The sequence below is a fragment of the Gopherus evgoodei genome, chromosome 12, assembly GCF_007399415.2.
Source record: "Gopherus evgoodei ecotype Sinaloan lineage chromosome 12, rGopEvg1_v1.p, whole genome shotgun sequence".
Taxonomy (NCBI): domain Eukaryota; kingdom Metazoa; phylum Chordata; order Testudines; family Testudinidae; genus Gopherus; species Gopherus evgoodei.
This window is the reverse complement of record NC_044333.1, coordinates 43,074,715-43,097,893: the sequence shown is the minus strand read 5'-3', so window position 1 is coordinate 43,097,893 and position 23,179 is coordinate 43,074,715. Positions and strand designations below refer to the sequence as shown.

At 46.3% G+C, this 23,179-nt stretch overlaps 1 protein-coding gene across 1 annotated transcript in view; it reads right to left on the bottom strand.

The window, feature by feature from the left end:
* The window catches only part of ZFHX3 (zinc finger homeobox 3), a 233,352-nt gene that overhangs the window by 15,799 nt on the left and 194,374 nt on the right, over positions 1-23,179 (bottom strand). Inside the window, 4 exon segments of the mRNA XM_030581651.1 lie at positions 1,042-6,456; positions 8,557-8,659; positions 18,269-18,469; positions 18,697-18,830. Of these exon segments, the coding sequence (XP_030437511.1) occupies positions 1,042-6,456; positions 8,557-8,659; positions 18,269-18,469; positions 18,697-18,830 (5,853 nt within the window).

The window sequence follows — 23,179 nt, the reverse complement described above, 5'->3', positions numbered from 1 at the left end:
GCTTCTGGACCTGAATCTCATAGTCCTTTTGGGTCCAGTAACAGCTATGGCAATTTCCTGCAATATCTTTGGGAAATCTTACAGTATTATATTAAGCTGATGTCTCATTGTGGACCAGGGACTGTATGTAGTTCCATGGAAAAGGGGGACCATGGGTGTGTGTGTGGGTGTTATTTGGCAAATTCACTCCTGCTGTAACACCTCCAGAGAGCTACCATGTCCTGGGGAGGCTCACATACACTAGTTTAAACTGCATTCACCAGGTGCCAACAGACAAAGAAAGGACTTCTGGAAAAATGGCCTGAGTTTAAACTGACTCCGGGCCTTTTTTCCATGACTGCTCCAGCTGGCGAAGGAAGAGGAACGGAGGGTTCACTGGGGAGGATGGAGTATTCATAGCCTCTGTCTATGGAAAGTAGGCCATAAGGGAATTGTGTTTCCCTTTTACTGCCAACTATTGTTCAAAAAGAATCAGTGGCTGCATGGATAGGCATGTAGGTGCTATTGTAAGGCACTCTGAAGGCTGTCATATAAAAAACACCAGATTTTCCATCACCATTTCTACAATGCAGTTTGTGTTGTCAATACAAACATCTGCAATATACTGAAAATTTGGAAGCAGTACCAAATTGAATTTAATGTAAAAAGAAACAACACAAGGGATATTGTATTGACTATATTATTCCTTTTTATATTTAATTCAATAAAAGCTTCAATTTTCATGTTACTTGAAGGTGCTGGAGAATTTACAGGATGTGTCAAAGCAAGCAGAGGTCCTTGCCCCACAGTACACAGGGCCTTGCTCACCAGATATGGAGACACACACAGCGAGTTAGTAAGTCTCTTGCCTTGCTAGAGAACTTGGATTAAGGAACTAGAGGTAAAATAACTACTCTTTACAGCCCACCAAGTAACATCACAGAACAGAGGGCTCATGAACCTGATTTCAGACATTGCCAGGGAAATATCCATTTGTGCTGTAGATGCAATACTAGGGAAAATGTCACATTTGAGCAGAGAGATGATGGTTCCAGAACCCACCTGTGTTGGATGGAGTGAGGCCTGGCAAGGATGGGCTGTTGAGGCCAGGGAGCAAGACTGGAGGGATGCCCTGTAGTGCTGGGTAAGCAGTAGGAAGGTTAAGAGCTTGTAGAGGGGTATTATCAAACATGCCCTGCTGTTGAGCTGCCAGACCAAGAACCTCATTGGCTTTTTTGATCCGGTCCAATTCCTGCTGAGCCATCAACTGACGTACAGTAGCTGGGTCAAAGTACTCCTTCTCCTTATCCAACTGGCTTCCAATGGTGTCTTTAACTTTGGAGATATGCTGTTGAGAGAAGATATGGTCACGTACAGACAGCCGAGCGCTGTACTTGATGCCACACAAAGTGCACTCTGTTTTGGGTCCCTCGTAACTTGTTTGGTTTATACCAAAATGCTTGGCCATGCTTAGCTTGGACTTCTTCTCCTTTGCCCTAGCATTCTGGAACCAGACCTGAACAACTCTCTTTGGCAGTCCAATGTCATTACCTAGGACCTCACACTCCAGCATGGTAGGCGTCCTGTAGTCATTAAAGCATGACTTTAGAACTTTTAGCTGGAGATTAGTCATCTGAGTGCGAAAGCGTTTCTGCCCTGGCCGATCCCCACTGTCTCCAGACTTGCCTGCTGAACCACTGGCACCAGGGCTGGGTGAGCAGGGGTCTGCAAGGCTGGAGGTTTCGCTATAGTCCACAGTACCTTCATTGTCATACTCTTTACTATAAAAGCTGGGAGCTGGGCTGACAAGGCCAGAAGACAATCGATCTTCATACTCAGACATTGCTATCATGGCAGCCTTTGTCAGGCCCTCACTAGGTCCTGATGTTGATTTAAGTTCAGTTGCAATCCCTGTTGCACTATCGTTGTCTGCATTGCCTTCATCTCCTGTTGTAGTGTCTGTGATTGCAGTGTTGACAGAAGAGCAGTCATCATTGTCCAACTTTGTTTGGTCAAAGCTCAGATTAACTGAGGATATGGAAGGGCTTTCAAAGTCTTCTATTCCTTCCACTTTAATGGAGGACGGACTAAGCAGAGTTCGAGGCGAGAGCTCCATAGTTCTGCTTGCTGGTGAGAGAGGAATACCCTGACCATCACTACTGGTTGGTGGCAAGTGGGAAAAGCTTGCTCCATCAAAAATGTCCCCCTTCATTTGGAGTCCTCCATCACAATCCAAGAGCATAGCAGACAGAGTCAAGTTGTACCCTGCTCTCTTAGCCTCATGCCAATGACGGGATCGGATATGAGCTTCCAGAGCCGTCTTTGCTTTAAAGAGAGCTCTGCAGAAAGGACACCGTCTATGGGCTTGGGCAGGCCCCACAGCTCTAAACTGCCCTTTCCTTTCCCGTGCTCGAGTGTTCTGAAACCAAACCTGCACAACACGTTTCTTCAAGCCTACCTCATGCGCAATGTGATCCAACATCTTCCGTGTTGGGTTAGAGTCAAGCAGGTACTTCTGGTACAGAATTTCCAGCTGTTCTGGGGTAATTGTTGTCCTTAGACGTTTATCTCTCTGAGGTTCTTCTCCGCCAGTACCACTGTCATTTTCCCCAGGGCTTGCACTGGCCTTTTCCTCCAGCTTTCTCTTCAGAGTGTTCATTGTAGATGTTGGGGTTGAGGGTGAAGTGGCTGAGCTTGCTGGAATCTGAGGTAGAGTTCCAGATAGCAGCTGGCTTGCAAGCAGTGGATTACTGGGGTCAAAAAGCATGAAAGGCATATCTAGTGTCCTGTCCAGAAACTGCGGATGGATAAACTGGTTTTGTGCACTCAAAAAATGAAGCTGCTGATGCTCCTGCCAATGCTCAAAGGAGGGAAATGCCAGTTTGCATTGGTCACACTGGTACGGGATTAATTGAGGAGGTAGGTTTGCCAGTTGTTGAGGGGTGGATGTATGAAGGGGCTTGAGGGAAAGATGTGAGAGTTGAGATGGACTTGGGCTTGATTGTGGCAAAGGACACTGGGGTGGCTGTGGCGGAGGCTGTTGTAATGAGGATGGGGAGGATAATGGTGAGATCTTTTGGTGTGTTGAACTTGTCTTCTGTTCTCCTTGGTCCTGCTGCTGCTGCTGAGGCTCTTGCTTTGGTTGCACTTGCTTATCTTGAGTTTGGTTTTGCTGTGTACTCAGAGGTTCAGATTGCTTTGGTTTCTCATCTGTAGCTTCTATTTTAGAACTATACATGGAGGAGTCATCTGCGTCAGCTGTGAGCTGCACGAAGGCTGAAGAGGTTGCATTAGCTGAAGATGTGGGGGTGCTGTAAGCTTGAGAGGGCATTGGTGTGCTGCAGGAAGAACTGGTTGGTGTCAACAGCTCCATTGCATCCATAGAGTCTTCATTCTGGCTATCGTCCTGTCCATCCTCATCCTCATCCTTATAACAAAGCTTTTTCTGGTGTTTGATAAGATCAAAAATGCGCTGAAAGACTAGACTACATTTTTTGCACTGGTAGTTTAAGTTGCTCGTTCGAATGTACCTATCATTTGTAAGCTCCCGCCGTTCCCCATCTTTTCCTTCTCCTTGGTTCTCATAGTTTTTCCTAGCTTTCTGACGGGCGTTCTGGAACCACACCACTATAACACGTGTAGGGAGGTTCAGCAAATTAGAAAGTTGTTCAAATTCATCATCCTTTGGATAAGCATTAGCATCAAAAAAGTCCTGCAGGACTCTGAGCTGGTAATCAGTAAACCGTGTCCTGGAGGACCTCTTGCTTCCCCAGTATTCGTGCTTTTGAGGTTCTGGAGAGGGAGGCCGTGAGTCTATCTTCAGTTCTTCCAGGCTGGTAATTGGAGGATTGCTGAAGTTGTATGGGGAATCCTTGTTGCGCTGGCGTTCTTTAAACAGAGTGTTTCTAAACCAGTGTTTTATCACTTTCTGTGGCAGTCCGGACTTGTCTGCCATCTCTTTGATCTGTTCCTCACTGGGAGAGTTGTTAATATCAAAATACTGCCGAAGAACTCTGAGCTGGTCATCTGTGATCCGAGTACGTGGCCTCTTGTTCTGCTGTTGCTGTAGAAGGCTAGGGTTGAGTTGATGTTGATACAGCTGAGCCAGATCTGCAGGTAGAGGGTCTACAGGACCAAGCTGAGGTGGTAACTGGGCAGGTAATGTTTGTAGTGGCATAGTTTGCATCATAAGTGGTGAAAAGATGGGCAGCTCCATTGGCATAGAGAGCTGGGTGAGTGGCACAGATGGCTGGGCTGGTGTGATTGTAGGAGAAGTAATAGGTGGAGCAGAAGTAGGAATGGCAGGAGTGGAAGCTGGCTGAGGAGGTGCTGTGGGGAGTGGAGGTGGAGGAGGAGGTGGAGGCGGTGGTGGATCTGGAGTCTGAGGTCTCAGTGGATACAGTTTATCATAGTGCTCTCTATACTGCTTGGCAAACCTCTCCAGCTGCTTAAAGGGGAAGTAGTGTTGGTGAACGTGCTCTTGGTGACTCTTTAGAATGAGGATGTTTGAGAAAAACTTGCCACATGTGTCACATTCAAGCTTTTCCAAGTTCTCACCCTGCTCTGTCTTCCCACTTTTCTTTTGCACCTTCTGCTTGTTCTCATTGTACTGAATAACCAGCTCAAAGCCAAAGTTTTCCAGCAAGGCTTTTGTGGCATTGCCTCTTGCATCAGATGCAATACGTGGAGGAAGTAGGGAGGGTTCTGAACTATTGCCTGGGGCAAAGTCTTTCCTGTCTTTGGGCTTTAGGTTGTCAGGCAGAGACTCCTTAGACAATGAACTGTTGTCTCCCCTCTCTGCATTTTCCCTTTCCCTCTGGTTGTCTTTCTCCTTCTCCTTGATAACGGATTTGTTTTTTTTCTCTTGATGCTGGCTCTGTTGTATATGGACAGAGTGAGGCTGTGACAGAGAGAGCTGACCTTGCTGCTGTTGTAATATCTGCGTATGGCTCTGCTGTGGGAGCTGGACTTGAGCCTTTAAATCTTCCAGCAAATTTGGACCAGTACCAGACAGTGTCAGAGCGCCACTGGTCACAGGCAAGCTAACTTCTGGGTTGAGCTGGAACTCGGCACTGGGGATGTAAAATGGAAAGAGAAGATGCTGCTGTTGCTGAAGCTGGAGCAGGGTCTCTGTGGCCATGGGGAAGTGTGGTAAGAGAGCAGGACTGAACAGCTGAGACTGCAGGAGGGCAGCCTGTTGCTGCAGCTCTTGCTGTAGGTGGGCCTGGACTTGGGCTTGCGCCTGTGCTAAGGTCTGAGCTTGCTGCTGTTGCTGCTGCCTGGATGCAATCATGTCTGCCAGTTTCTTCCGGTTGACATCCTTCGGCTCAGGAGAGGAGATGTCAGCGCTAATGGGGTTACTCGACGGGGGAATTCCCACACTCTCACTGGATCCCTGGCTGAGTAAACTAGGGACTGGAGCTGTGCTAGCATTGCTGGTGTTGGTGGTTGTGAAGGTATTAGAGCTGCTGGTACTCACGGGACTTGGTGTGGATGAACCCAGAGAGATACTGCTATTACCAATTCCATTGCTATTGCCACTGCCACTAGCTGCCTCCAGCTTGGCAGCTCGAGCCTTGGTCTGGTGTAGGACAGACCTCATGTGGATCTCCAGTGTAGAACTCTGGCTGTAGGCCACACTGCAAGTGTTGCACTTAAAAGGTTTGTTGTCTGGACTGCTGGTAGGTTCAGGTTGCCCAGTAGCAGACTCCTGAAGGGCTCTTTTCAGTTTATGCAGATGAGAAACTGAATTGTAATGGACCAAAAGAATGTTCTTTTGTGTGAAAGATTCTTTGCAGACCGTGCACTTGTATGGGCGAGATGGATCGAGAAACTTCTCCATGGTGAAATTAGGACCTTTCCTGAAAGGTAGGGCCCTCTTAGGTTCCAAGCCCGAGTCTTCTTGTACTGACCCAGAATCACTGCCAGTAGGACTCTGTTTATCTTCTAGGTCACTCTCTTCCTCTTTATCATCTTCAACAATGATAGTATGGTCGTCAGCCAGCGAAGGATCACCCATAGCTAGGAGGTCTCCATTGACCAAAAGCCCACTGTAAAGCTGCTGAATGTCTGCTTCACTCAACTCCAGATGACTTGTCTCCAGGTGCTTCTTCAGAGCTTGGAAGGTTCGGAAACTGCGTTGGCAAAGACAACACATAGTAGCTGCTCTGATTACATGGTACTGAGAATGAAGCTGCAGCTTCTCGATGGTTTTGAAGGCCAGGCTGCACTGGTTGCAACGGTACTTGTAGACATGGCGATCGGACACTGGCAGTTGGGGCCGTTTAGCATGAACTTCATTGAAATGCGTTTGAAGGGCCGAAGAGCTTTTGAACACTTGGCTGCACCCCTTCTTCCAGCAAAGGAAGCCAGAGTCCTCTCTGGTGGAACTCTGATCGGCAGGAACAGGTCTGGACTCTCCACTGTGCTCTACGCTCTCAGATGACAGAACGCTTTTTCCGGAGTCCTCAGAGGTCTCTGAAAACAGAACCGGAACAAAAAGGGTGAAGTGATGCAAGGAAGATACAGTTTAGACAGGGCTTGTCTCTGTCACTCATTTACAATTTAAATAAAAATATAAATCATTCATTTCTTAATTTGGATCCAATCCAGTTCTTTCTTCCCCCTAGCCACAGAGGCATTTTCCTTCACCTCTACTTCTGCTGAGGCTGTTACTTCTCACCAAGTATTTTGTTAGCGCCTCCCATGCCCAAGATTACAACAGCCTATGACACAGCTCAAGGCCCTCTCATAAAACATACCTTCCCCTTCTGTAAGCAGGCTAACGCCGCCATAAGAGTGTGTGGCCATCCCTCTCCAGCAGTCTTGGAAGGAGGCCATGCCCCCTCGCTACATGCCAGCGCATTATCCTTAGTGCAGAAGGACAGAATTTCCCCTAATATTCAGCTTAAGTTTTCACTTTCTTAACTTCACCTCATTATCCATGTTATGCCCCACTACACAACCCTAAATCATTCTTCTTTCCCCTGGACTTTTACACCCTTTGACTGTCCGTGGACTGTACACATCTCCCACATGATGTTGTTCAAACAAGCTGGGCATATTCACCCCCTTTAATTCCTCCTCAAATTAAACCCTGCGGTCCCATAACTATCTGTTACTTTTCCTTGCTGTCCCAGCTTATCAAAGTCTTGCTGATAATGATGTGCCAAAAACTGAACGTGATATTAAGGTTCAGGTCCACTAACACTGCAAAAAAAGAGCGAAATTCAGCCCCTAATGGTCCCTACTCCACTGAAGGCTGCTATGCCCCAGGAGAACTCAGCCTTTTGGGGAAGGGAAAGCAGCTGTTCCACTGCAACCTTTCCTCCAGGTTCTACCCAAGAGAACAGAGCAGTTCTGGTAGGGGAGAGACACTCTTATTGGTGGAAGCTGAGGAGGAGATTTAAGGAATCAGCACATCTCCAGCAGCCCAAGCCATGCCACTGGTGTCCTCTCTGGAACGGTGCTGTTCACATGCAGGCCCTGTGGCAGAAAGGAGGTGGTGGTTGTCTTAATCCCAAACTACCTTATAGATCTCTCCCACTGTGGTCCCTGCACCAGGCTTGCACCAGGCTTGCACTGACAGAATCTGGCCTGGAGACTATTGCCTCCCCCTCTGGAGACTAGGGACCTCACCTATGTACCCAAAACTGTAGTGTCTTTTTTTTGCCACCATATCACACTACAGAGTCAGGACTAAATAGCTGGCCACTGTTACTGGTAGGCATGACTTTACAACATTATACAGTAATAAAAAAGGCCAATGTAATTTTGAGCTGCCTTGCTAACGTGCCTCAACTGTGGTGTTACTTCAGTGAAATTAGCTGCTTCCTGGGCTGTATTCAAGATAGTGAGCAAAAAGGTAAAAAGTTTTAAATCTCACTACCAATTCTCTGAGTCACCCAGTATCAGAATTTCTCATGTCTGAAGAGGTATTTTAGTTCTTGTTTTAATACAACATCCTTTCCAAAAATTACTGGTTCTGGTTCTCTGTTCTGATGGAGAAGGATTTGAAACAAGCCTGGGGATCATTCTAAGCTACTTTTGGTCTACGCTAGTTTGGGGATCATCTGGGCACTGGACCCGCCCATGGCATAAATTAGAACACCCTCAAGATTGCTCTGTTGTGCACGGCTGTCAGTGATCCCCAGGTGCTGTTCTGACAGTGGGGGATCAGCCATGTGCAGAGACACTCCAGTCACACGCTTTTTTCCCTGACCATTGAGCCAACACTAGTAGGAATGTGAAGTAGGAGCAGCTCTGGTGGCTCATCATCACTCTGAAGATTTCCCTGGAGCAGAACAAATCAGCTCCAACATGCCCATAAATCAGGGCCTCAGACACAATGTTTATAAAATCAGTTCATTTCTGACCTAAGCAAACGTGTCCATCTGGAAATCCTGTTAGATCTCCTGCTGTCTGCAGCTGTCTTTGAAATGAATGATCTGAGGAGAAACTGCATGGGCAAGGGATAGCAATGAGGCCTTTTTCTCTCAGCGCATGGGAAACAAGAACAGTAAGCTGCCACAATTCAAAGCAGGATGATTTTTTTCAGGTGAGAGTTAAGTAACTGACCAGCCTTCTTCCCTGGCTCCTCTGCATTGGTGTTTCCATCTCTGTCTGGAGTGGCTGCTGGGAGAAACATACTACTGGGCATCATCACTTCAGGTGTTGTCACCTGAGGAAGGAGGGACGGTGGGGAAAATGGGAGAGAGGAGAAATAAAAACAAAAATGTTTTTAAAATCTTTAAATAAGCAAAATTAGACATCAGCAGAAGTGTCACTTTTCTTAGCTCATTGAAGACTCCTGTTTATTAGACAAAGCTCACATCAGTCAAAAGTGTTTCTACAGTTACATTCTGGACATAATTAGCAGTGCACACTCGAAGAATAATCTTATTATTAATATTTTTCCTTTATGTAGAGCTCAGACTTTGATCACTGACAATGTTTTGTCATGGGCTGTGAAACTTTTTGTGCAACCAATTAGGTAGATAAGTTGAAAGGCCCACCTTAAGCTGCTGAAAACATAATAAGGCCCTAATTAAATCATACCTGTAAAGTACATTGTAATCTTGAACTAGGGAGCACTACAGCACTATTTTCAAAGTGTATTGATGCATAAAAAGGAGGGGCACGAGAAAGAAGAGTACAAATAAAGAGAGGTGACAAGAGAAAGGATGAATAAAGAAAGACTGAAAAGAGACGGCAAATGTCTGAAACACAAAACTTTTGTAATCCCTTCCATGTTCTGACTGTTGGAAAGAAAACAAGTGTTTACTCTGGCTCGCTTCAAAATTCTGTTTGCAATCAGCTGTGCTCTCATCAGCCCAAGACCCAGAGCCACGATTTTTACAAGAAACTAGTGATTCTGGATAGCTCAATTTTTGGAAGCCTGATTTGAGACACTTCCAAAGAAGCTTGGGTTTCAGGCTTTGCACCTTCGTAAGATCAGGCCCCCATAACGTAACTGAAGTTGGGCATCCAAAATCACTAGTTACTTTTGACAGTCTTGACCAAAAGGTCTAGTGCTTTGCCCAGTGCTTAACATCAGGCATGCAGCAACAAAACTCTATGTACTTCTGAGCGCCACACACCTAGCAACTTAAAGGCTGCTCTTCAACAGTGCTCCCCAACACAGCAGCTCAGGAAACCATTCAAGACCATTGTTCCCACTAGTGCTATCTCATAACATGGCCACATACAGGAGCTCATCCCATAAACAAGTGCTTGATGTCAGTTCTGCTGCTTTGATTGTCTGTGAGCATCCTCTCACCTAGATGCTAAAAGGAACATCCTTACCACGCCCTGAGTTCTTAGTGATTGAGGGAGCAGCAAACCCAAACGGACTCACAGTGCTGTGCTCTGACACTGCCCTTTTCCAGTCACTGACTGCTGGGAGAACGTGGCACGCTGCAGCCAGTGCTAACCTGTCACGGTCTCTAGTGAAGCTACAAAAGGGTCCCCTTCAGGCCAGGCAGAGGAATGGACTGATCCTTGGATTTCATGGCATAACAAATTATGCGATTACTTTCATACAGTATAGCTACCTACCTTCTTCTAAGCAAACTTAAGTCAAAGGCCACAAGGTGCATGCGGGATAACTAATGAAATACTAGCAAAGTCTGTGACTAAGGTATAGCTGAAATACTGTGAACTCTAAATAGGACATGATGTCTTCCTCACCGGCACTGATGTAAACCCTACACAGCATGTGTAGGGAAAGAAGGTCTGATCCAGCCATGCTCAGGTTCATGGGGAGCAGCAGCACATACATGGACAGCCTCACACGATGATCTGATTGTGAGAGATCTCGGCTGTCAGACAGCAGAGGGAAGGGATGCTGTGACTGCTCTGGCTACTCACACAGCTGTGCAAGGTGAGCAGTGCTTCATTGGTAATGAAAGAGGTGCTGGAGCTCACGTGATGTTTTTGCTTTGGTAACTGACACAGCAAGCCCAGAGGTGCCGGGGCTCTGAACGGCCGAGCCTAGCAGTTCTGGGACTCGGCCCTGGCACAAATTGAGCACTGAAGGTGAGTGATACAGACACAGCATGTGTGTTTTGCAGATGTCTGCACCCTATAAAGGCAGCTGCCACTGATGAAGCACTAGGAAAGGGGTGGAGAATGCCAAACTCATTCCATCTTTTATTCCAAAGCAGAACATTTCTGAAGGCTGTGGCTGGTGAGTCCAGAGGGAATGCAAGAAGTGAAAGGTCACCGATTAATTCATAGTAACCAGACTCAGAGGAGGGGGAATGAAGTGGGAAGCAGAGGAGGAAAGACAGAAAGAAAGCAATGTCCCTCTCAGTTTTATCAGCAGGGAAAGTGCTTTCCCAGGATCTTTAGGAATTATCAAAAATAAATAACAAGAAATTTAAAAAACCCCAACAGAGTAGAAAAAATAAAATTATCTAACACCTCAGTAGCACATCATTATAGAAAACTGTGGGCTTTTTATACACATTACAGTAAGGCAGTCATCACCACTAACAGACTCAGTACGACGGATCAGTAATTGTTTTCATACACTTTAATTAGAAAAACTCAGATGGCTATGAATAATAATGGAAAAGAGAGACTTTTGCACTTGAAAGGTTGAAGTCAATCAAGTGTGAATGACGGCAAAAAGGAAAAAAAAAAAAGACACCAATTCATCAGGGCTCTGTTGTCTCGCCGTGTCTTTAATCATAATTCCTGATTGGGATTCAAGAAGGCAGTAAGCAGAGTTTCTTTGTCTGACTTCACCTTCTGTCAATTAAGTCACCCCGAAATATAATCATCAACCTCACATGCTCCTCTGCATCTTAATCTGGGCCTCCAAACCAGTAAATCCTGCCCCTCTATGTGCTTAAGTAATTACCTTTACCTACCTGCATCTCCACAGCCTCAGTTCTCCCCCCTTCTCCCTCTTTCCTCCCCCACACCCAGAAAGGGCTTTGCTACAGGAAATTGTTATAAGGCAGAAAATTCCTAGAGGAAACTGAGACAAAGGCAGAAGCGCAGGAAGTGAGAAATTGTGTGTGTCTGTGTATTCAGGACAACGGCAGGCTCTCCCAGCAAGCTATGCAAGGGAGTCACTGGCAGGTGAAACCCTGAATGCAAAGCTCCATGCTTGGCTCATTGCCTGATCTCCCCACCTCTCAGTTATTTGCCAGCTCAGCTCAGTTGCCCTCTTTGCTGCAGCCATCTTCCTGATGGGGGCTTTGCCCCTCCCACGCCCTGTGTGTCTCCCGGAGGAAGTTGCCTCACCATTCATCAAACAGATCACTTGGCATACAGGCTGGGTCTCAAGCCCCCATCTTCATCTGTTTTCTTTCCACACGGGTAACTCTTTGAGGCAGAGACTATGACTTCCTGTAAGTGCAGAGAGGGCCTGGCACACACTGGTGATTTCACAATACAAATAAATAATCAGCGTATAAGGTGAAAAGGAAGGCACTGAATCCTGGCTGCCAATCACAGATAACCAGGTAAATGATTTATGGTTCTGTCTGTATTTAAATGGTGTAACTGTCATGGGTGGAAGGGCTGTGGACGGTTGAGTCTTGTAGGGGAAGTTCACTTATGTGTTGTTTCATGTGCTCACAGGTGGTCACCTCCCATTCAGCTGGTCCAGCAATAGCTGGGAACTAACCTAGCTCCAGTCTTCCAGACTCCTAAATGCTTGTATTTCCTCATTCAAGTTCCTCTAGTGCTTCCACAACCCCACCATCATACGCACCAATATGAAGGTATTAAAACAACCCTAAGGTATGTATACAACCGCAATGCATCACTGTGTCCGCTTGCTGGGGTAACTCTAGACTTAGTAATTCTATGTACTGGGGCAGCACCGAGGAGCCCCAGCCATGATCCCATGGTGCTAGAAGCTGTACAAACTCAGAACAAAGAGATGGTCCCTGCCCCCAAAGAGCTCACAGTCTCCCTCTAGCATTTCCCTATTGCTTCTTAGCCACACTCATTGTACCATGTTCAAATCAGATTGTCATCCCCTTGGAGTTAGAGTTACATTTTTCTATCTGGGCTGAAAGTCACCTGCATGTTTCAACTCTAGAAAATAATTATCTAGTTCACTCTTGGAATTTCTAACCTGCCCATACCCACAGTATGTAGGCATGTGTCCTAGGGGACCATACGCTAGCACTTCCTGGCTCTCTTGTAAGTCAGTCTTCTAGACAATGTTATCGTGTAGGCTATGAATGGTATCACCTACGCAGGAAATGTATACCCAATACTATCAGACCTTAATATGTTTCCTTCCTATCCTAGCAATGTCTCTCATGCAGTTTCCTGCTGCCCCAAGATGAAATTGGCTAGTGAGTATCTATGCGAGGAGTGAAAGTGGTCTCTGGTCTTTGTAGATGCTGACAGCCCACTACTCCAGTTGAAGCCAGTGGAAGCTATAGGTGCTCAGCTTCTCTGGAAAGCAGGCTCTGGTATGTGTACCCGGTACCCCAAATCAGTGGTCAGTTTGGAAAAATTTGATCCAGTTGCTCAGTGTTACAAAGAGAGCAGAAATTGAACACAGATTTCCTCTCTCCTTGTCCTGTTTGTCTCCCTTAAGACTGTCCTCTCTCACAGAGACTAAGCTCGAATGCTAATCCTCAAGAGAAAATGAGCTTGCTGCTGTTTTTGAAAAGGACTCCGTAAGCTGCTTCCTCAGAGGAGACAGTCCAAAACGGCTGAGAGAAGTATGATCCTTCGGTGTGGAAATCCTGCTGAAATTGGGCCACACCCACACTCTTCAAGTGACAGCGCTGGAGAGCCTGTTGTAAGAGCCGAATGTAACAGTTCAGGGGGTGGACAAGGGGCTCAGTACAAACTCCAGTCTGCCAGCAATGCTGTGCTCAGTAAATGGCTGTTCGTCCCTGTTCTCACAGTCCCCTCCTCCCACTTCCACACACCATACCCTTTTCTAAGGCTCAGCAAAGCTTATAGTTGGGGTTTTCAGAAAGCACTGCTTCACTGAGGCCTGAGCTGTGGTGGCTAGGATTCTCGCTGTCTCATGGTAACACATCCTTACGGAGGTCCCCATCTTGGCCAGTCTCTCCTCTATTCTGACCCTACGTACGTAACATGGGTCTTGGACACATCAAAGCCACGTACCCACCTTTGGACAATGACAAGAGATCAAGATTCTATACATTAGCTCTGCCTTCTCCCAGTGGCTGCCTCTGCCTGTCTGGGACGCAGGTCCAAGCCCATGGAAGTTCTAGGTAGCTCTTCATGAGCTCCCTCAACATGGCCAAAATAATTTAGATTTAAAAATAACCTTTCTAGCAAGGGTCTGAGGAAATACATTAATATCCGCTCTGTCCATGCAGGAGGGAAATGCACATGCAATGCAAGGTCCCCGAACCAGACAAAGGAGGGAATTTCCATTACAAAGAGAGAGAGGGGGCTGGAGTGAAAAGCTTCATTAGACTCAGAAAGGCAAAGCGATGGCAGTATACCAAGGTCACTTCTAATTTAGACCATCTAATTGGCAAACATGGCTCCAAATGGCTATCATCTCACAGGGCTCAGAATTAATGAAGCCCGATTATTTTCATTACCTTCATCCGAGATGGAGAATGAGACAGAATAAGAAAGAAGGGTAAGGGAGGGGGCAAGAGGGAGTGAGAGAGAAAAACGGACTGACAGCAGAAGGCAGACAGCAGTAAGAGGAGACAATAGAAAAGGAGAAAAGAATATAAAGATAGTGAGAGAGGAAAGAGGATGGCAGAAACAGGAAAGAATTACTTTGGGAGCAAGAGAGAAAAGAAAAAGATGAAAAGAGAGCTGGCGACAGGGAACAATGGAAGGACACCTTAAACACCGGACAAGAAAAATGACAACAGAATTCAATGGAGGCGAGAGGGATTTAGGGAAAGATAAAGGAAGCTGAGAGAGAGGCGGGAGAATTCCCTATTACTGGAGGCTGCCTGGGAAGCAGTCCCTGCTCCTATTTCGAGCCCATCAGTCTTGTCAATTGACTATGGAAGTGAACTGCACTTCACCCTCATTAAGGAGCTCTTGGCCAAAGCGGTGCAGGTCCAGGACTAGTGAAGTGGCTGTTGTGTGGAAAGACGACTAGACTAGTTTACAGCAGGTGAAATGCCACAGAAAACAAATTTTAAACACATTTATTCACCAGTGTAATCAAGTGGCAGCAGCAGAAGACTGGTGCAGACGGACTGGGGCTGCATGGAATGTTTCCTTCAGCTGTCAGGGTCTCTTGGGAGCGTCACTTACTGTATAAAACCCCTCTAGATTATGTCCTCCCGTCCATTAGATGCTGGGGTTGTTGCACACATGCCTTTGAGCTCCGGGACCTCTACATACCAATCACATATGTTTCTCTCGCGCCCCCTCCCCCCCATGATGGACTAGCAGAGTGTCTTGAGAGGATCAGTTCTCAGAAAGGAGGGCTAGTGCTCTGGCTATTCCCAGCAGGACAGTCACCCAGACTGCTTGTTGATATGAAAGGGAGAGGGACAAGAAACACACAGATATGAGATGCAGAGCATAAGCAAGCAGCTGTTACTATGGCAACAGACATATTAGACACTGCAGGTTCCTGAAAGGCGTCTGATAAGGTATTATTAACTTGAGCCTCCTTCAAATACTGAACGCAAAGATATCGTGTCAAAAGCAACCCGGCTCCCATTTATTGGGCTGCAATCCATTTATAGTGCATGAGCTGGGTCTCGGTGCCTTCAGATTGAGACAGGAATCTTGGCTGGAATGAGCAAAATTAGGAATTTACGGTGTTCCTGTGTCCACCACAAATGGTTGTTTCTTTATTTTTTTTTTTAAAAAACATGTTGTTTGCCATTTAAAGCAAAAGGAAAATATCTGCCTGCCCCCCGTTTGCTTTATTCAAAGCACGTAGACCATCCCCCCCTTCCCCAGGTGTTATTTCCCCAGCACCACAGAGAAAAGCAGCCCAGGCTTCATGGACATGAACAAAGAAACAAGTCATGGGACAGGGTCACAGGAGACTCCCATCCTTTCTGATCTCAGCAGAAGGCTGGAGCACTCCAGGTGCCCTGGGCGGGGGTTGTTCAATCACTGGGTGAGTGAGGTCTTGATCACACACAGAAGGTGCACCAATCTAACTAAATTGCTTGCAGACTAAATGGTCTGAAGAATTCTGTGTATCGATTTAAATAAGGCATTCTTAACCATGACAGAGTGCCCACCGAAGGGGCGGTACCAATTTAACCACATCAGTCTTTAAACCAGTTTGGGTAAACTGGTACAACTTGTAGGTGTAGACAAGGCCTCATAAATTGACCCCATTTCTCTAGGCTAGAACAATGGAGAGCACTCTTGGCACACTGGGGACTCCCACTTGTATGGCAGAAGTTCTACTGCTACTCACTGCTCTCAAATTTTTTCTCTTCATGATAGGGACAAAATATTTTCATCTTCTGTTTGACTCTAAGCTGCCTTAGAATCTCAGTTCTTTGGGACAGTCCTTGAATATAAATGCATACAATGCCTCAGTTCGATCAGGCTCTGTCCTTGTTTGGGGCCTCTGAGGGTGTGTCAACACTGCAATTAGACACCCATGCCAACTGACTTAGGCTTGCGGGGCTCAGGCTACAGGGCTGATTAATTGCGGTGTAGGAGTTTGGGCTCAGGCTGGAGCCTGACCATTGGGACCGTAAGAAGGGGGAGGGTCCTAGAGATTGAGCCTGAATGTCTACACTGCAATTAAACAGCTCCTCAGCCCGAGCCCCACGAGTCTGAGTCAGCTGGCACAGGCCAGCTGCAGGTTTTAATTGCAGTGTAGACATATCTTCAGAGCTATAAATGTTAGCTAACTAACATTCTCTTTCCAAAGCCCCCGGGGAATTTTTTTATTGTTTATTATTGTTTTCACTGAGGACAGAAGTACCCGAATTTGGCATTTACTTAGGGGGGGGACCTGTCAACACTGTTAGATGTTGATGTGTTCCAAGATCATGGTTCTCACACTGTGGTGCACAGATCTCTCCCAGATGTTCCTGGACCAACACTGATTGCCAGGCACAGCATCCCTTCTGGCACTTAATGAACCATTCTCCAGTGCAGAACAGAGCATTCCTTCAGCCCACCAGGAGCCAGGCATGGCAGAGGGAGGGGGATATGGCAGCAGACTTGGAAGGATGAGAAAGTGGGGGAAAAGCAGCAGAGGGAAGGAGAAATCTGACAAGCAAGGAGGGAGGAGAGAAAAAGACAGAAATCAAAGGGGAAAGAGGAAGACTGGTGCTGGATCAAGATCATGTGCTTCCACAAACTATGCCACCTAAGAAGAAACATGGACCCCTGGACATTTTTTCTTGTGTCCTGATACACATGGATTGGAATACTGGAAAGACAGGTGCACACACAAGATTATTTTTATTTAGTTGTATTGTTGCAGTGCTTAGAAGCCAAATTGTGCTAGGTGCTCCACAGAGATATCGTAAAAGCAAGTGCCCGATCAGCCAGTCCATGACCGAGAGAATGTTGCTCGTACAAAAAGCCTGTTCAGAATGACAGCTTGAGCACCGCAGTGTTAGAAATGTAATAAAAAGGACATTTCCCATCATGTACTGTAATGCTAATTTCCTTCTCAAATCAACTGGAGACAAACAGAATGCTGGATAAAGGCTTCCATCAGAGAGAGTGTTAGAACAGGACTCCCATGTTTGACACCTACAGCAATGCTGTAGAAGGGGAAAAAAGTATGACAGAAACATCTTGGTACTGAACCAGATTTAACTGATCTCTCAAGTTTTGCTACACTTGTAGAGAAATTGCACTGGTGAAGATAGTCACACCTGCACAAAGGTACAACCCACCGTGGAGAAACAATTACAAAAATTGATCTATTTCTAACTACATGTTTCCATGGAAATATTTGATATTATTTAGAAAATCTCCTCCATTTCAACGGCCTAAAGAACTTTCTACTTCAGAGAAGTTTAACTGACCATCCCTAAAGTTCAATTTAAAATGAGGCATTTCAAAACATTTTGACAGTGACATTTTAAACAAGGAATTGACAGGATTTTACAGCCACACATTATCCATCTCACATGGGCCAACTACACAATATCCACATGGTTGTTATAGTTGCCTTGAAAAAAGTGATCTATTACTTGTAAAAAGTTACGTTATCTCTGACTGACTGATTTGTCTTTGAAGGAACAGATCCTACTACTCCCATTATGATGAGCATCGATCACTGACTGAAGTGCACAGTGTGAATTCCACTGAGGCATTGTATCCCATGCCAGCTGCACCCTTGCCTCAAGAATGATAAAATTGCCAAAGATAGTAAACCTATTGCTTCTCCCAATTATGTTTTAAACAGAAAGCTAGTTCCTGATTTCCTGTAAACCATCACTTTAACGACCCCATGTCCAGTTTCATGAGAGAGTTAATATGGCAGCACTTGTTCGCTTCTTCACTGGAGGCAACACAGTCACACGAACTGCTGCCTCTCCCACAAGCCTCCACCTAAGACTTGACTTTTGCAGTGACTTTAAAGGGTTGAGGGAGAGCATGTTTACTGAACATTCTTCTCAGGATCTCCACACGGTAACTCTTTCTCCTGATTGTGATGACCACCATGATACCCAAACATGGGGATGAGAAGAATCAAAGCAAGAGAAATTCTTGTAGGATCAAGGAGTGGGATCTTGGATCAGCAGGTTACATCAAAACTAGCCAGTGCCCATGGGCACAGGCAAGGCCCTTTCATTTATGCTAAGACAACTTCACTCTTGCTGGGAAGGCAGAAGGTGCACTTTGGCTCCCAGAGACTTACCGTCATGATGAGTTTTTCAACACAGTCAGGTGACACACTGTGCAGGTGCGTGAGGTGCAGCTGCAGATGAATCTTGTTGTTGAGCATGTCCTGGCAGAGTGGGCAGCGGAGCATGGGCTGGACTGAGTGCTGGGTCATGGCATGTACCCGAAGCCGGTTCACATCGGTGTTACTGTATTTGCAGTATGGACACTGATACATCTATAGAGATGAAACAAAACATGCTGACTGAATCACGATTGACACAATCACTACTTATATTTCCTCCTTCTTTACAGCTTGACTGTAATAATCTTGTGCCTTTGTCCTACCACCAATCACCACCTTTTCATCCACTTTTCTTTATCTCTAAACACCTGGGAAGTCAATTAACAGCATCCAGATTTTTATGGCTTTCCAGGAAGTAATGCTGGGCTCCTGTGCCTCACCTGCTCTGATTTGGTCTCCTCCGAAGTTTTTGACCATTTAGAGGAGAGGGGTGACTCAGAGCTGCTGGGAAATGACATGCGTTTGGAGGATGCTGGAGACTCTGTCAGCTCCTTGTCTGCCTGGCTGGCTGGTGCTGCAAAGACAAATGAGATTTGCATTAGGACATCCCCATCAGGCCAGCTCTAAAGGGGTTCATGCTGGATGAAAAGATCAGTAATTCCATCTGTGCTGTTGTATTTTCTTGAAACAAACAGTCTGAGGATTTGAAGAGGAGGAACATCTGGGCCAAGTGGCATCTTACTAAACATGCTAGGGAGAAAGTACGAGTTTCTCTCTTGCTATCTGGCATTACTGGCACTAAGAAATAAGGAACTGTGACAGACCCATACAGCTACAAGCAGAAAAGCACAACCACTCACTCAGACTCCCTGGGTCGGTTTAAAATCTAGTAGATGCAAGACAGTCTTCTCCTGTGTTTACATGTGAGATTGGACCACTTGGCCATATGTCAGCGCTCGAGTGTCAGGATTCCCCCTCCTTCCAGGAAGAGTTGGCTATACAGAGGACAATGCAGGATGAGATTCCTACCCTGAGTGCAGAAAGGTTCATACACAGCGTGCTAAGCATTATGAGGCATTCATTCATTAAAGCCAGCCCAGGGCAGTGGTAGGTGCAACACAGAAGATTCACATCTGGGTCCTACTCAGTCTCACTTTCCTAGACTGGCAGCGGCTGGGAGTTCAGAGTTAGGAATGCACTCAGCATTTGGGCAGAGGGCATGGCTGGTCTTACCCTCCACCAAGCAGTCCCACTGAAATCCCCAGGAAGTCTGGGTGACAGAGCCTGGCCTATGACCAGTGGTGGGACTGGCTCCGATATGGACACCAAGAATGGCTGTTTAGACAAACCTTAAACACGTTAATACAAAGCAATGGTATTCAAATTCAAATGTATAAATAAAAGCAACAGAATCACAGCTCAATGCAGAAAATATTCCAGGAAATTGATGCTGTTCCCAGAATGCACATCCTATGACCTATAAACCCTGTATTTTGGTAACCTGGAGTAAGTTAGTTTTTAGGACATCTATTATTTAAAAACTAGAAAGACAAGGATATTACACACAGCTCCCCCCCTGCCGAACACACATTCATAACAGTACTATAATCTGTCTTGAATCTACTTCAAACCCATTTCACCTTTAATGGGAGTTATTCATTTTCACTTGAAAGATAATACATGACAGCTGGATATTTAACATGATAGACTGGCAGCCGATTAACCAGGTGCTGTAACGTTCTTAGACTGGTTCCCCCATAGCCTGCTCCCAATCTCTTATTCACACTGTGACCTGATGCTGTGGAACCAACCACACCTCACTTCAGAAGCTGCAGTCAATGCACAGCTCAGATATGTCATTCACAAGCCAGAAACCCTTTCAAAGTTACCAAGGTGGGAATTAGTCCAAAAATGTGCCTTAAAATCGGAAATCTAATTCACACATTTAACAATTCCCCAGCACTAAGCATTCATAAAATAAACAGAGAGCAAAACCAGTTCCAGGAAAAGGGAGTCAGACAGACACTATGAATGGACATAAAAGGACCTGTGTCATTCTCATGGAGAGAGGATTTGATGAATGTTAGTGCTCCTGAATGTGTCCAAGTGATATAGTGGCGAGAGCCAGGACAGATGATTGGCAAGTTCTTCGTCACATAGGTCTGCTAATGCACTTAATTCCTGTCTTGCAGAACCCCTGATATTTCAGTCCTGTGTTCCTACAGTGATCTAATGCCTCTGTGTCAAATTTAAGCACATACCCCAAAAACACGTGCAGGATCCCAGTGTACCATTAAGACCTTTGTGCTGCTCAGTCTACTGAAAAAAAAAGGCCAACACTACAGCTTATTATTGTAAAAGAAGTCAATGCTTTCATGGTAAATCTACAGACATCAGAACGCATCCACCATTGTCTTGCCCACGTAGCAAGAACTTTTATTCAAACCTCCCTTGTGGATCAGAGATGGAGCTTCTTTAAAAAGATTTCTACAGAATTGAAGTTTACTTTATGTTCAGGGGGAAAGGAAAGTAATCTCACAGTAAAAATGGAGCATCAGGGTTGTGGGTGAAGATGACCCGCCTGCCTGACCCCACGCCACGGGAAACAGTCCTCCAGATCTGATTCATGGTGTGACAGGAGAATAGCACTGAGCCCGGCTGTGCTTCATGAGCCCCCACCCTCCCAAGAACAATTCCTAGCAAGAGCTCCTTCGTCGTGGCAGTGGAAGATGATCCAGTGTTAAATTGCCTTGGCTGGTCCCTGCGTGACATGAGGCGAGAGGCCCCAGTAACAAGGTGAACTATGGCTGATATTGTCCACTCCTCAGTTTGACCTCCAACATTAAAAGGTCAATCACAATCGGGAAGTCAAGCATCAGGCCCCAAGCTCTGTCTGCACACAGTCAGACAGCAATTCAAGCACTACTCCCTTCCCTACTCATGGGGACTTGAATCACAGCGCCCTGCAAGATTTACGATGCCCTTCTGGGCTGGATTTCCAGTGAGGCACAATAGGCATGTGCCTAGGGGCGCCAGCATTCTGGGGGTGCCTAAAAATGCAATGTTTGCTAATCCCAGGTCCCAGCAGGGGGCAGGGCCGGCTGAGGGGGATTCGGCTCCACGCAGCACTGCTGGGTGCTCCTACCATCAGGGAAGGTGAAGCAGGACCCTGTGGCAGGGGAAGAGCTCAGCAGTCCAATGCAGGCCCTGCCAGGCAAGTGCGACTTGAGGGAGCCCAGCCTGGGCAGGCCTTGCTCCTGCTCCTGCTCCAGCCTGGCTGATCGCGCCATGCCTGAGGGGCCAGAGCGATCAGCCTGGCAGACACAGTCAGGGGGGTTAACGTTAGGGAGGGAGAGGAATTATTTAAGTTTAGTACTAATGTAGGCAGGAGGACGAATGGGTACAAACTGGATATTAGGAAGTTTAGACTTGAAATTAGACGAAGGTTTCTAACCATTAGGGGAGTGAAGTTCTGGAACAGCCTTCCAAGGGAAGTAGTGGGGGCAAAAGACTTATCTGGCTTTAAGACTAAGCTTGATAAGTATATGGAGGGGATGTTATGATAGGATAGTTTAATTTGGGCAATTGATCTTGGATTATCACCAGATAAGTCTGCTCAATGGTCTGCGGGGAGATGTTGGATGGGATGGGAACTGTGTTACTGCAGAGAATTCCTTCTTGGGTGCTGGCTGGTGAGTCTTGCCCACATGCTCAGGGTTTAGCTGATCGCCATATTTGGGGTCAGGAAGGAATTTTCCTCCAGGGCGGATTGGCAGGGGCCCTGGAGGTTTTTCGCCTTTCCCTGCAGCGTGGGGCATGGGTCGCTTGCTGGTGGATTCTCTGCAGCTTGAGGTCTTCAAACTAATTTTGAGGATTTCAATAACTCAGTCCTGGGTTAGGGGTTGTTATAAAAGTGGATGGGTAGGGTTCTGTGGCCTGCCTTGTGCAGGAGGTCAGACTAGATGATCATACTGGTCCCTTCTGACCTATGAGTCATCTCCGGTCTTGGGGAGGTCTGTGTGTGTGTTGGGGTGCCAGGCAGTGGGGTCTCTGTGTGGGGCTGTGGGCAGTGTCGGGTCTGTGGGTGGGGGGCGCTGGGTAGTGGTGTGCAAGGTGCTGTACAGTTGTGGTGGGGTCTGTGGAGGGGTCTGTGACCGAGGGGTGTGTGCGTGCTGAAGATGCTGTGCCTAGGGGCATATAAGGTGTAAATCTGGCCCTGTCCCCTTGCACTGACTGATAATTAGGTCTCCAGCATGTTTTGGGGAGGGACTCTCTGGGCTCTATCAACTTTCACTTCAACCCTTTAACTACTATTAGTTGAGTGCAACAGGCATCTAGTGATTCTTCTCCTGCGATGTTTGTGGCAGGAAGCGTCCCTATAGGATAAAAACTCCCCTTCCTAGATTTATTATCTGACAGTTTAACCACCTGTTTCATATACATTAAATGTAAAAATATACATGCAGGAGATGGATGTTCTCATGGGCACAATGTGTACAAGGTAACCGTAATTAAACACAAAAGTCTGTGTTAAAGTCTAAACAAATGTTTTACTTACCCAAGTCTCCCTATTGTGCCCTGCTATTGCCACATCCCTAGTACCTACGGTATGAGACATTAGGTTGGCCTGAGGCTCCCCAGGGAAGCTCAGGATGAACATTCCCAGAATTTGGTGGTCGAAATCAGACTTATCACCATGATCTTCCTGACACCTCCTGTCGGTAACGAGGAACGTAAAAACAGAACTAGTCCTTTATCGACAGCGTAAGTTTCTGGTTTTCACTCAGTGGAATGAACTGTGATTGGCACATTGCAGGAGACATTCAGTGAGCAGGGACTGGCTTTGAGAGGCTTACTTGTGACATTAGATAAGACGTCACATTAAACTCCCACTGAATTATCAGAACTATTTTTTGGAAAAAG